Source organism: Humulus lupulus, chromosome 2 (assembly GCF_963169125.1).
Source record: "Humulus lupulus chromosome 2, drHumLupu1.1, whole genome shotgun sequence".
NCBI classification, from domain to species: domain Eukaryota; kingdom Viridiplantae; phylum Streptophyta; class Magnoliopsida; order Rosales; family Cannabaceae; genus Humulus; species Humulus lupulus.
This window is the reverse complement of record NC_084794.1, coordinates 296,195,730-296,206,630: the sequence shown is the minus strand read 5'-3', so window position 1 is coordinate 296,206,630 and position 10,901 is coordinate 296,195,730. Positions and strand designations below refer to the sequence as shown.

Below are 10,901 nucleotides of genomic sequence, written 5' to 3'. Positions count from 1 at the left end.
ACTCTTGTATGTAGATGATATGTTAATTGCCAGCAAGAACCTTGGGGAAATAGACAAAGTAAAGAAGTTGTTGAATAGGGAATTTGAAATGAAAGACCTCAGTTCAACTAAGAAAATATTGGGAGTAGAAATCATTAGAGATAGGCATCACAGGAAGCTCAAGCTATCTCAAGAAGGGTATATCTCAAAGGTACTGAAGAGGTTTGATTTTTCTGATGTTAAGGCTGTAAGTACACCTATTGGGCAACAATTTAAACTTTCTGTTTCTCAAGTTCCTATCACTAAAGCTGATATATACTATATGAAAAGGATACCTTATACCAGCATGGTTGGAAGTATCATGTATCTCATGGTATGCACTCGGCCAGACCTGTGTCATGGGGTTAGTATTGTTAGCAGATTTATGAATAATCCAGGAATTGAGCACTTTAAGGCTGTCAAGTGGCTAATGAGATATTTAAAGGGTACTTCTACTACAGGTTTTGTAACGCCCTACTACCTTAGAGTCGTTACTAAGTGTGTTTAAAATGTGCAATTAACTCGCTAACGAGGTTTTTAGAACAGAAGTGTGATTAAATAGAAATCAAGGCTGCAATCTTTAAAAGTACTCTATTTCATTGAAAATTTCAAGAGTTTAACGTTTGGGATCCCAAAATAAAGTTTATAAAGCATTTACAACTCAAAATAGGTTTACAGATAACTAATTATAAAAAACGTAGTTTAATACAGCCATTTCTCAAAATGCCCCCAACCAAAGCAGTCGGGCAGGCCAAACATGTACGCGTCACTCCACGCTCTCCGTACTCATGGCTAGTTGACTTTCTCCTTGCCCTTACCTGCAACACAGAGCACCCGTGAGCCGAAGCCCAGCAAGAAAACTCACACAGCACATAACATACGCATATTATATAGCCAACATATCAGACAATCCACAGATAGAACAGATAGTCCATCAGATCAAACAAGTACGGCCATGCCGTCCCAGAAGCGTTACCAAAGCTTGGGATCTCAGTTCACACCGTAAGGATATCCCATGTATCCATTGGGGTCTCACCCTAACTGTAAGCACTCCATGTGCTGAGTGTTATTCCCGGCCCCACTGCCGTTCTCGGCCCTTCGCCGTTCCCGGCTCCTTTGCCGTTCATTATGCTATAACCACATATAGCAATCTCAAACAACATTCAAACATATAATAACTCAATTAATGCTACACCCTAACAATAATACAAACTAGGGTCGTGCCCTGCAACAACATTATGGGCCCATGCCTTGCTCTACAGGTGCTACAGTTTTCTTACCTGTATCTCGAGCTTCACAATGCACCAAAGTCATGAGCACGGTCCTCTATCCCGAGCCTCTCCGAAGACCTAGTCACAACACATATAAAACATCCTTTAATACTAACCAATCCAAAACCACTTCCTGGGTCCAATCCCACACTCTCGGAATCCCCAAGTTCCTAAGACAATGCTTCGGAAACATCCCCCGAGCCCCCGGAGCAAAAGCCCAAAAATGCAAAATTCCTTGTTCTGAAAATAGCCTGGCGTCGCGGCGCAGCCCTTGAGGGCCGCGACGCCCAGCAAGTCAGAGAGTATTCCCCAGCCCTAAAGCAGCCTCGCGCTGCGGCGCCAAAGAACAGGGCCGCAGCGCCCCTTCGCGAACCCAGAAATCTGGGTTTTCCCCTACGTTTTTCCCGAGCCAAAACACCTCCAACTCAACCCAAATACATATCTAAACCCCAAAACCAATTTAAAACCCCAAATGAACCCTTTAACAACCTACAAACATCAGAAACTAGCTCAATCACACAATCACACTCAAAATCCATTCTTGAGTTTCAATATTTCTGAAACTTAAACCGTGGCTTCTAAAATCTTTAAACCACACCAGATAAAAAGTTTAAACATGTTAAAGATTCATACCTCAATCAAAACTCAGCTTGAATCCTCCTTAATTCCAGCTTCAAGCCACCTTCCTTTTGATTAACCTAACTGAATTTCCAGGTAAAACCAGCCATATTTCCTTTAGGTTCCCACACTTAATCTCTATAAATTCAAGCTTAACTTCAACAAAAACAGAGCTCAAATTCTTACCTTTGATTAATCCTTGCTTAGATTCGAGTTTGATTGCCTCAAACTCCCTTAATTCTCTCCTAGGTTTCAAGAATTCAGTTTTCCCCTTCTTCTCCTCTTTTCCTCTAGCTTTTCCTTCAATTTCAGCATAAACCAATTTCTATCTAAGTGTTATACGTGAATCCTTCAGCTGAGGCTATCTATCTCTTGCCAAATGACTATTCTACCCTTCCATAAATATCCTTTCTTAGCTAAACCTCAAGGGCACTTTTGTCACTTCATCTTTATTACAATTATACCATTTTCCCATCACAACTTGTTACTCTCAACAGTTACTAATGGTTACTCAAGTTACTCAATTACCAATAACCACTAATTCTCAAATTTACAAAGTCCCCAAAATACCCCTAGGCTCCTCCCGAGCCAGGTACAAAACCCCGTTGCAACCTTTAAGTTAACTAGCTCCCTAGGACCGTCTCGGCACGTGCATCACATTAATATCACCACACTCACGTGGTACAAATCACATAATAATTATCACATTTATGCCCTCAGCGGGATAAAATTACCAATTTACCCCTAACATACAAACGGGGCCCACATGCATATTTATACCACCTAAACATGCATTCTAACCACATATTCATTCAAATTCATATATTATCATGTTAATTCACTTATTGCCCTCCAGGCACGCTAATCAAGGTCCTAAACCTTATTAGCAACTTGGGGTGTTACAGGTTTAGTATATGATTCACAAATTGATGCATCAAGTGTGATTGGCTTTGTTGACTCTGACTATGCAGGGGATTTAGACTCAAAAAGATCTCAAACTGGTTTTGTATTTCAACTAAATGGATGCACTATAAGTTGGAAAGCTAATCTTCAATCTATTGTTGCTTTATCAACTACTGAAGCTGAATATATGGCCTGTACTGAAGCAGTAAAAGAGGCCATATGGCTTAAAGGAATCACTAGAGAACTTGGTCTGAATCAAAGAACAGTGACTGTATTTTGTGATAGTCAAAGTGCTCTACATCTTAGAAAAAATCAGGTGTTCCATGAAAGAACTAAACACATAGATGTGAGGCTTCATTTTATCAGAGATGTAATCTCAGAAGGAAATGTGAAGCTTAGCAAGGTATCTACTGAAGACAACCCAGCTGACATGCTTACTAAAGTGCTTCCAACAGCAAAATTTGGACACTGTCTAAATTTGCTACAGAACACTGCTGGATGAACATAGTGATCAGTGGATTTCACTCTTAATGCAAAATTTTATGGTGATATTATTAGTCAAGGTGGAGATATGTTGTATATGGTGACTAATAATCTTGCTGTACATTTACTCTCATCCTATTGGTTTTGCTATCTTGGTCAAATTTCTTGTCTTGACCAATTCTATAGTTAATTTTCTTGTACACGTGAGCTTGAACCTATGTCTTATAAATAGGTCTCTTGTTCCTTTATTTGAGATTGTAACATTCAGAAACTTTTTCAGAGTAATAAAATAAGTGAGAGCTGTTATCCCCATGGACTAGACTAGAATCTAATCAATTCTAGTTGAACCACGTAAGAGTGTGTTCTTGTTCTGTTTTTTGGTTTTGTGTAAGAGATGTGTTGGTGTATTTTCTGGGTTTTGTGTATTCTGGTGTTGTTTTTGCATAACATTAACATTTTCTTATATTCTATAGCCTCACTACGAGGACATTATTAGGTCTGATAAGATTTAACTGAATTAGAGGGTTTATTTTCACCTTTACTTAGTACACTTTTCAAAATATAGCAGGATAACTAACATTCATTGAAAAATCTGAGATGAGTCGAGTGTGTGTGGACCTAACCATTCACGAGCTTCTGCTTCTTGACAAATGTGCTCTTCCAATGTCTAGTTGTTTCTTTCATGGAATTATTTACCCTAGCTAGTTTGACCTTTCTTTTCTTCTTAACTTTTCCAAGGATTAAGGCCTTCATTACGAACGAGGTTGGAGGAGACAGTATTTGGTGTGTAGAAGGAGCCAGCGACAATGGTGTCACCATTAATTGGCAGAGTTAGAGGTTATATAAGTCGACATCAACATCGCATAGGCAAGATAACTATGTCACCACGGTTAACTTGGTCTTCTTTCTCAAACATAACTCTATTACTCAACGGGCAAGACCTCACCTTGATGATTCTGGATTTGAGGGCCAATAATATAATTTATATATTCAGACTAAGTCCGACATGTTATATTATTTCATATAATATAATGTTAGATTAAATAATGTGAAAAAAATGTGATTTGTCACACCTTGTAACATATTATTGAGAGTCATAAAATTGGATACATGTGTGTGCCAAAATGTGACATATTTTGGAGTTATAAAATCAGTTATAAATTTGTAACTCCCAAATATTAACTAATAATGTGTAGATTGTATGTTACACATTTGAGATTGGATTTCACAAAGCCATTATGAAATATGGTTGTTGAAAACATGTTTTTAACTCTCATTAGGTGTTTTGAGGTTACAAAATCATGTGGGAAAGACTTTTGGGCGTTTTGGAATGTTTTGGGAAAATGACATTTTTTAGCTGAAAATGGCATGTGGCTGCGACCAGGAGCATTGGTGGCCGCGGCCTCGGGGACAGCGAGCCTCGGCTGCATCCAGAGATGTGTTCAGCTAATTTTCAACCCTTTTTCCATTTTAAACGGTTCTAACACCCCAAGTAACTCCCCAAATCCTTTTTAATTCCATAAACATCCAATTAATCATTGGTAGCAGACATGGAGGTTAGTGGAATTTAAAATTCCAAGGGTGTCTCAAAACTCTATAAATAGAAGCATAATTCTCACTTGTAAGACAACTCTATTTCTATCCACTAGAGCACTTGACTAGAAATATACCAAAAATCTTGATTATTCTAGAGAGCTATTTCCAATATTGAGAGAATCTCTTAGTGCTTGAGATATGGGGAAATAAGCTTTTGGGCAAAGAATGTAAACCTTGTTCAAGTTGGTGATCATCAATGCTCTTCACTTTGGTTGTGTGAGTGAGAGTATTTTACTTTTTCGTTCTTGTTATTTTTTCTACTATTGTTTTTGTCTTCTATTCTTCTATTTACATATTTATTTGTATCATTTTTTTTAGATTTGTAGATGTGATTCCTTACAATTGATTAGATGGGCACCAACAACCTGTCAAGAACAAAAAGAGAGACGAGAGTTCAATTGGGAGCACCGGTGGGGTGCCAGCCAAAGGGACTCCGACGCTCAAGTTAGTCAAATTTTCGCTAAAGATAACAGTAATGGTAAGATAATAATACAAATAATACTGAATGAATGAGTAGAATGATGGGCGAATGACGGCAGAGTTTGACTATCTGGTCAGGTCATTCTAACTGATTTGATTCGCTTGACGGGATCAACTTGAGAGAGAGTATATCGAGTAACGATGCTTCTATCTTTGTTCCCCCCCCCCCCCCCCCCCCTTAAGGTCAAATTTATCATTTATTTTTCTCTACCGTTGTTCCTCCGTCTTCCTGATTCGTCTAACTCGCTCCAAGTGGTTTATTTTTCGAAATTCTCGGCAAATGTGGTGTGAACCTTGACTGTTTCAAGGTCCCTGGCTGACTGAGCATATCTGGATTCGGGTCCGAGTCCAGGTATGGTTTTGGGCATTTGGATGGTTTTGGGCCTTATTGGCTAGTCAGGCTGGCTTATTGGGCCAAGATGTTAATCTGACTATTTGTTGGACTCTTTTTTATCAAGTAGACAGATTTTTCCCACTACAAAGTTGTAGTTTTTATAATTTTACTCTTCCTCTTATATTTCTACATTTATTTGTATTTTGATTATTGAGTTGTAATCTTATTTAATCAATTAACTTGCTATTGTAATAGTATTTCTTGCCATTTCCATTGAAATAATATATATTTTTCTAACACAACAATCACTTTTATTGTCTTTTCATCAGTCCATTCTAGTAATACAAGAAGAATAATTCATCTAGGTCTGAATTTTGGATATAGAGTTATATACTATAATAGAATAATTATACCAACCACCATTACAATTTTGAACATAAAATAAATACAAATTGTAATAATTAATAGGTGTGAAAAGTTTGACAATCTCCTGCATGTTATTTGAGATCTTATCGCGCCTCAACATCTGTTATGTTTGTATCAAATGTGCAGGACGATAAAAGCTTACTAGAAGGGGAATGATTTTCCCACAAATCAGTTTGGGTGAAGTAGCCTGGTGGCTTGGGCTGAGGCAGAACACCTTCACCACTCAACATCGTAACAACAGATGACATATTTGGCCTATCAACAGGGTTTTGTTGCACACATAAAAGACCGATGTGGATACAACGCAATACTTCTTTCATGCTATGGTATGAATCTATTAAGCACTTGTCAATAAATTCAACAGCATTGTTTTCCTTCATCAAAGTCCATGCCTAACAAATATATTATTGAAAAAAAGAACATAATGTTATTCTATTGTATTGTGACATATTCATCCAAATCATAACATATATATGTATGGATAGGTAACCATTTAATATCCTCTGTTTTTGCAAAGTATCATGTGTTTACAAATGACGCTCATTTGGTACCCTGCATTTTGAAATCGTACATATTTGGTACCCTGCATTTTAAAATCGTACGTATTTGGTACCCTAAACTCAAATTTAATTACTAAAATTTTACCAATTTAATCAAATTACTCTCAATCATACGAGCTACAAATTATATATAACTGCTAACAGTTTGGTCATGTTGACAAAATTTTATCAATTAGAATACCAAATATCTATGTTTTCAAAATACGAGGTACCATATGAGCATTATTGAAAACAGAGGGTACCAGAACAATACTTTGCAAAAACAAAGGATACCAAATGAGTAAATTCCCTATGTATATATATATATATATCATCTAATGACTTTTCTTTTGCATAAGTACACTTACATATCCAATGAGGGTAGCGCCACTATTTTCATAGCAAAAGCCTATACTTTTCTTTCCACTTATGATCTCCAACATCAATATGCCAAAGCTAAATACGTCAGATTTGATTGAAAATAAGCCACCAAAAGCATATTCTGGCGCCATGTAACCACTGCATTTGCAAATCATCTTTACACTTAAGTAAAAAGTTGTATTGAAATAACTATAAGGGTTTTAAAAATGGCGACTTACTAAGTTCCTACTACTTTGTTTGTATTTCCTTCTAATTGGTCTCCCCCAAAACTTCTAGCCAAGCCAAAGTCTGAAATTTTTGGATTCATCGCTTCATCAAGTAACACGTTACTAGCTTTGAGATCTCGATGTATAATTCTCAATCTAGAATCATGATGGAGATACGAAAGACCCTTAGCAATTCCACATACAATTTGAAATCTCTTGGGCCATGTTAATAGTCTACCTTGACTTTGATCTGCAAGTGTTGCTTCCTAGTTAAATATTAAGTCGGTAGGTAATATAAAACATAAGATGTACTACAAGGAGGTAAGTTAAAAAGATTCTAACCAAAAATGAAATAGTCAAGGCTTTTGTTGGGCATATACTCATAAATCAATAATTTCTCTTCTTCATAAATGCAACAACCAACTATTTTTACTAGATTTCGATGTTGAACCTTGGCAATTAGTTTAACTTCATTTTTGAACTCATTGTCTCCTTGTCCAGACCACATTGATAGCCTTTTCACAGCAATTTCTTGCCCTCCCTCCAGCACACCCTAATATATATCACATTTAATAATAACTTTGGCTACTTCAAACTTCATCTCTCCACACCAAAAATAAAGAGTATTGTTATTTGGCACCTTAAAGTGTCCAACACCACATGAGGTGGCACCTTATGATGAGTTAGCAATATCCCGTAATACTTATTAAATTCAAATAAGTGGGACTCGATATTAGATTGCATCAATAGCGGTATCTCACTTTCTTGTGGTGTTGGGCACTAGTGGTGCCCCTTAGCAATTCTAAAAAATAAAAGCCTTTTCACAATTAGGTTAATTGGAAGCTTACTCTGTATACAGGTCCAAAACCACCTTGTCCAAGCTTATTCTCCTGTGAAAAATTATTAGTAGCAGTACTAATTTTATGTAGGTCGAACAATGGGAGCTCCAAGTCTTCTTCTTCTTGGCAATTTTTTCCACTTATAATAGCATTTATCTCTGTTTTTTTTTTCAATATGTAAAGCAGAAATCAATCAATGAAATGAAAAGATGTAAGCTTTATTTGTGAACACAATGCAGGCATGAAAGCAAGCAAAATAGCAATTTTAGTAGTGAAAAATATTCACCAGAACAATGGTCTATTCTGTTCAAAATGGCCAAATAAGCATAAAAATATCTGTTTAGTAATTTCTTCAAGTCCTATTCGGTTTCTTATGCATTTGAATGTTACAAAAGCCAAGTTTTACTCTGCTAAAACGACATATTAATGGATGAATGAAGTAAGGCTAGAGACAGTTACCATAAAAGTTTCTCCACTTGCGAATGTAAAGGCCAATTAAGATCATCCCACAAGCTAATCCAATGAGAACAGCCATAATTATCACAGCTCTCTTCGCCTTTCGTTCAGCTCTTGCTTTTTCTTGATAAACTTTTGGAGGAAAGAAAGAAAAACAAACATAATGAATTGAAATGCATTTGAACTTACTTGATATGGATTTAACAATCTCAATCTCAATCTCAGTCTATACCTATTTCTGCAGCCGAAATTCGAACAAATAGATCTTGTCCGCCAGAAGGAAATTGTCGAATATCATAAAGATCTCCAAACCAGACGACGCAGCCACTGCCTTCTCCTCTGATATCTGAGTTTGTATAAGCCGTACAGGAACAGTTGCTCAGGCACTTAGCCCTGCACTCCCTTAGATTCATACTCTTGTTCACCCATGTATTCTGAGCATCAGGCAATTTCCAACCCGAAAATAGCATAAACCCATCTTTCTCTTTCTCCTGGCACATCAATGGACTAATCCTCTCACACCCTTTAGACCAGTCCATTGAACTCCAATCCTGTGGAGACTTAGGCTTAAAACCCTTTAAACACTGGCATATTGGATTCCCAGATATTATACACTCTGCGTTCGCCCCGCATTGGCCATAGTAGTCACACTGGTCTCTAGGCACTTTATAGTATTCCTTCCAATATTTCTCTGCTTCCATCCATATCCAACGTTGACGAACACTCGTCGTTTGGTTGATCACTATTCTTGAGATCCTTGACTTATTCTTGAGTGTGTAAGAGTAGTAAACTTCATCATCACTGTAAACGAACCTGTAATCGAAAAGCGCGTTCGGTCTTAACTCAGGATAACCACTATAACGTAGGCCATTCCATGGCCCAGTTCGATAAAACTTTTCAGACCCTTTTCGGATTATTGATTCTGGGTACGTATGGCGTCGTTTATCATACTCCATCCCATAAGTGAAATCTGCGTTACAGGGATCATCCGAACTCTTCCACGATGACAATTGCCAAGTATGACCTCTCTTCAAGTCCCACCCAAATTTCATTCCAGACAATAACGTATCACAAGGGTAATCAAAGCTTTGCCACAGATAGTTCTCTTTATTATTCTCATCTTTTTCGTCTCTCAAAACCAAGTTACCATTATCCAAGAGCTCAACAATTGGTTTCCCAGCTTGTTTTGACGAGTTCGTAGACCAAACGACGCTGTTGTTTTCTCCCAAAAGCACAAGATTTCCAACGTTGTTTAGAGTCAACGAACCAGACGACTTGTTCATCGGTTTACACCTGTTTGCGACCCAAACCACAGTTGGAACTGGGATGTTTCGATACCAAATTCCCAGATAACGATTGCTTGAACTGCCTGGACTGAAGAATCCCATTTCAAAGGTTCCTTCACTGGAAACCATGGTTGTGCCATCTCTCAGAAGTTGCAACGGCCTAATGTTTTCAACTACGACTGAAGTTGATCCACAGAGAATAATTCTCCAGCCAACAAATATAAAGAGAAACGAAAACAACCCCATTATTGTTTTCTAGTTCTCGTCATGGTGCAACCATAGCCATACCATCTGTATCGAACTCTGTGAAGATATAACTTAAGAGACCCGGCAAAAGTTGGGACACGTATCCATTATTATTTTCTCTAGTTCGTCATGGTGCAATCATACCATCTGTATCGAACTCTGTGAAGACATAACTTAAGAGACCCGGCAAAAGTTGGGACACGTATGTTTTGAGACATTATACTTGTGGTAGGAAATACTCTTATCTTAACACATTTTTGTGTTGACTATTGGTATTATAACGGGTACCCATTGTTTTAAAAAACAATAATATGTTATTGTGCGTAATGTTTGAGTGCATATTTTGGTTGCACATATCATTACTCTTTAGTAATTTCAATTCTTAATGGATTGACACTTTCGAGTTAGTTATACAATATAAAATTTACAGGGTAAAAAATATGTTTGTATTTTTGTTGACCGTGTTTTTGGCCAACGACGCGTAGACGTCAAAATAACAAAAACCTTTAAGAGAAATAAACGACATAGACAATTTTTATAGTGGTTCAGCCCAATGTGTTGGTAATAGCCTAGTCCACTTAGAGTTATGATTATAAATCTACCCTCAAGATCAGATGAACCTGAGTCAACTGAGTTTCTTCAGTACAGATTACAAGAATACAAGAGTTCTCTCGATACAATTACTCTCTCTCTAGACAATTAGAATTCAGAACCCCTTTTATGATGCCATGAGCCTTGTATTTATAGGTTCCGGATCGTACAGATGATGTCCCCCATAATCGGGATATTTTATTATTCTCACTATATTTAATTAACAAT

The 10,901-nt window shown here is 37.3% G+C and overlaps 1 protein-coding gene across 2 annotated transcripts; it reads right to left on the bottom strand.

Moving 5' to 3' along the window:
* Positions 1-5,991: 5,991 nt before the first annotated feature.
* Positions 5,992-10,192, bottom strand: LOC133819978 (G-type lectin S-receptor-like serine/threonine-protein kinase At4g27290). 2 transcript variants are annotated; one of them, XM_062253367.1, is made up of 7 exons: positions 8,783-10,191; positions 8,554-8,682; positions 8,104-8,252; positions 7,598-7,808; positions 7,268-7,505; positions 7,037-7,187; positions 5,992-6,521 (listed from the first exon to the last, which is right to left on the bottom strand). In XM_062253367.1, the coding sequence occupies exons 1-7, from the start codon at positions 10,080-10,082 to the stop codon at positions 6,213-6,215; spliced, it is 2,487 nt and encodes an 828-aa protein (XP_062109351.1). In that variant the 5' UTR covers positions 10,083-10,191; the 3' UTR covers positions 5,992-6,212. The 2 variants fall into 2 exon arrangements, with proteins under 2 accessions (XP_062109351.1, XP_062109352.1); XM_062253368.1 differs by lacking the exons at positions 7,598-7,808; positions 8,104-8,252 and having other exon boundaries at positions 8,783-10,192.
* Between the last annotated feature and the right edge of the window lie 709 nt (positions 10,193-10,901).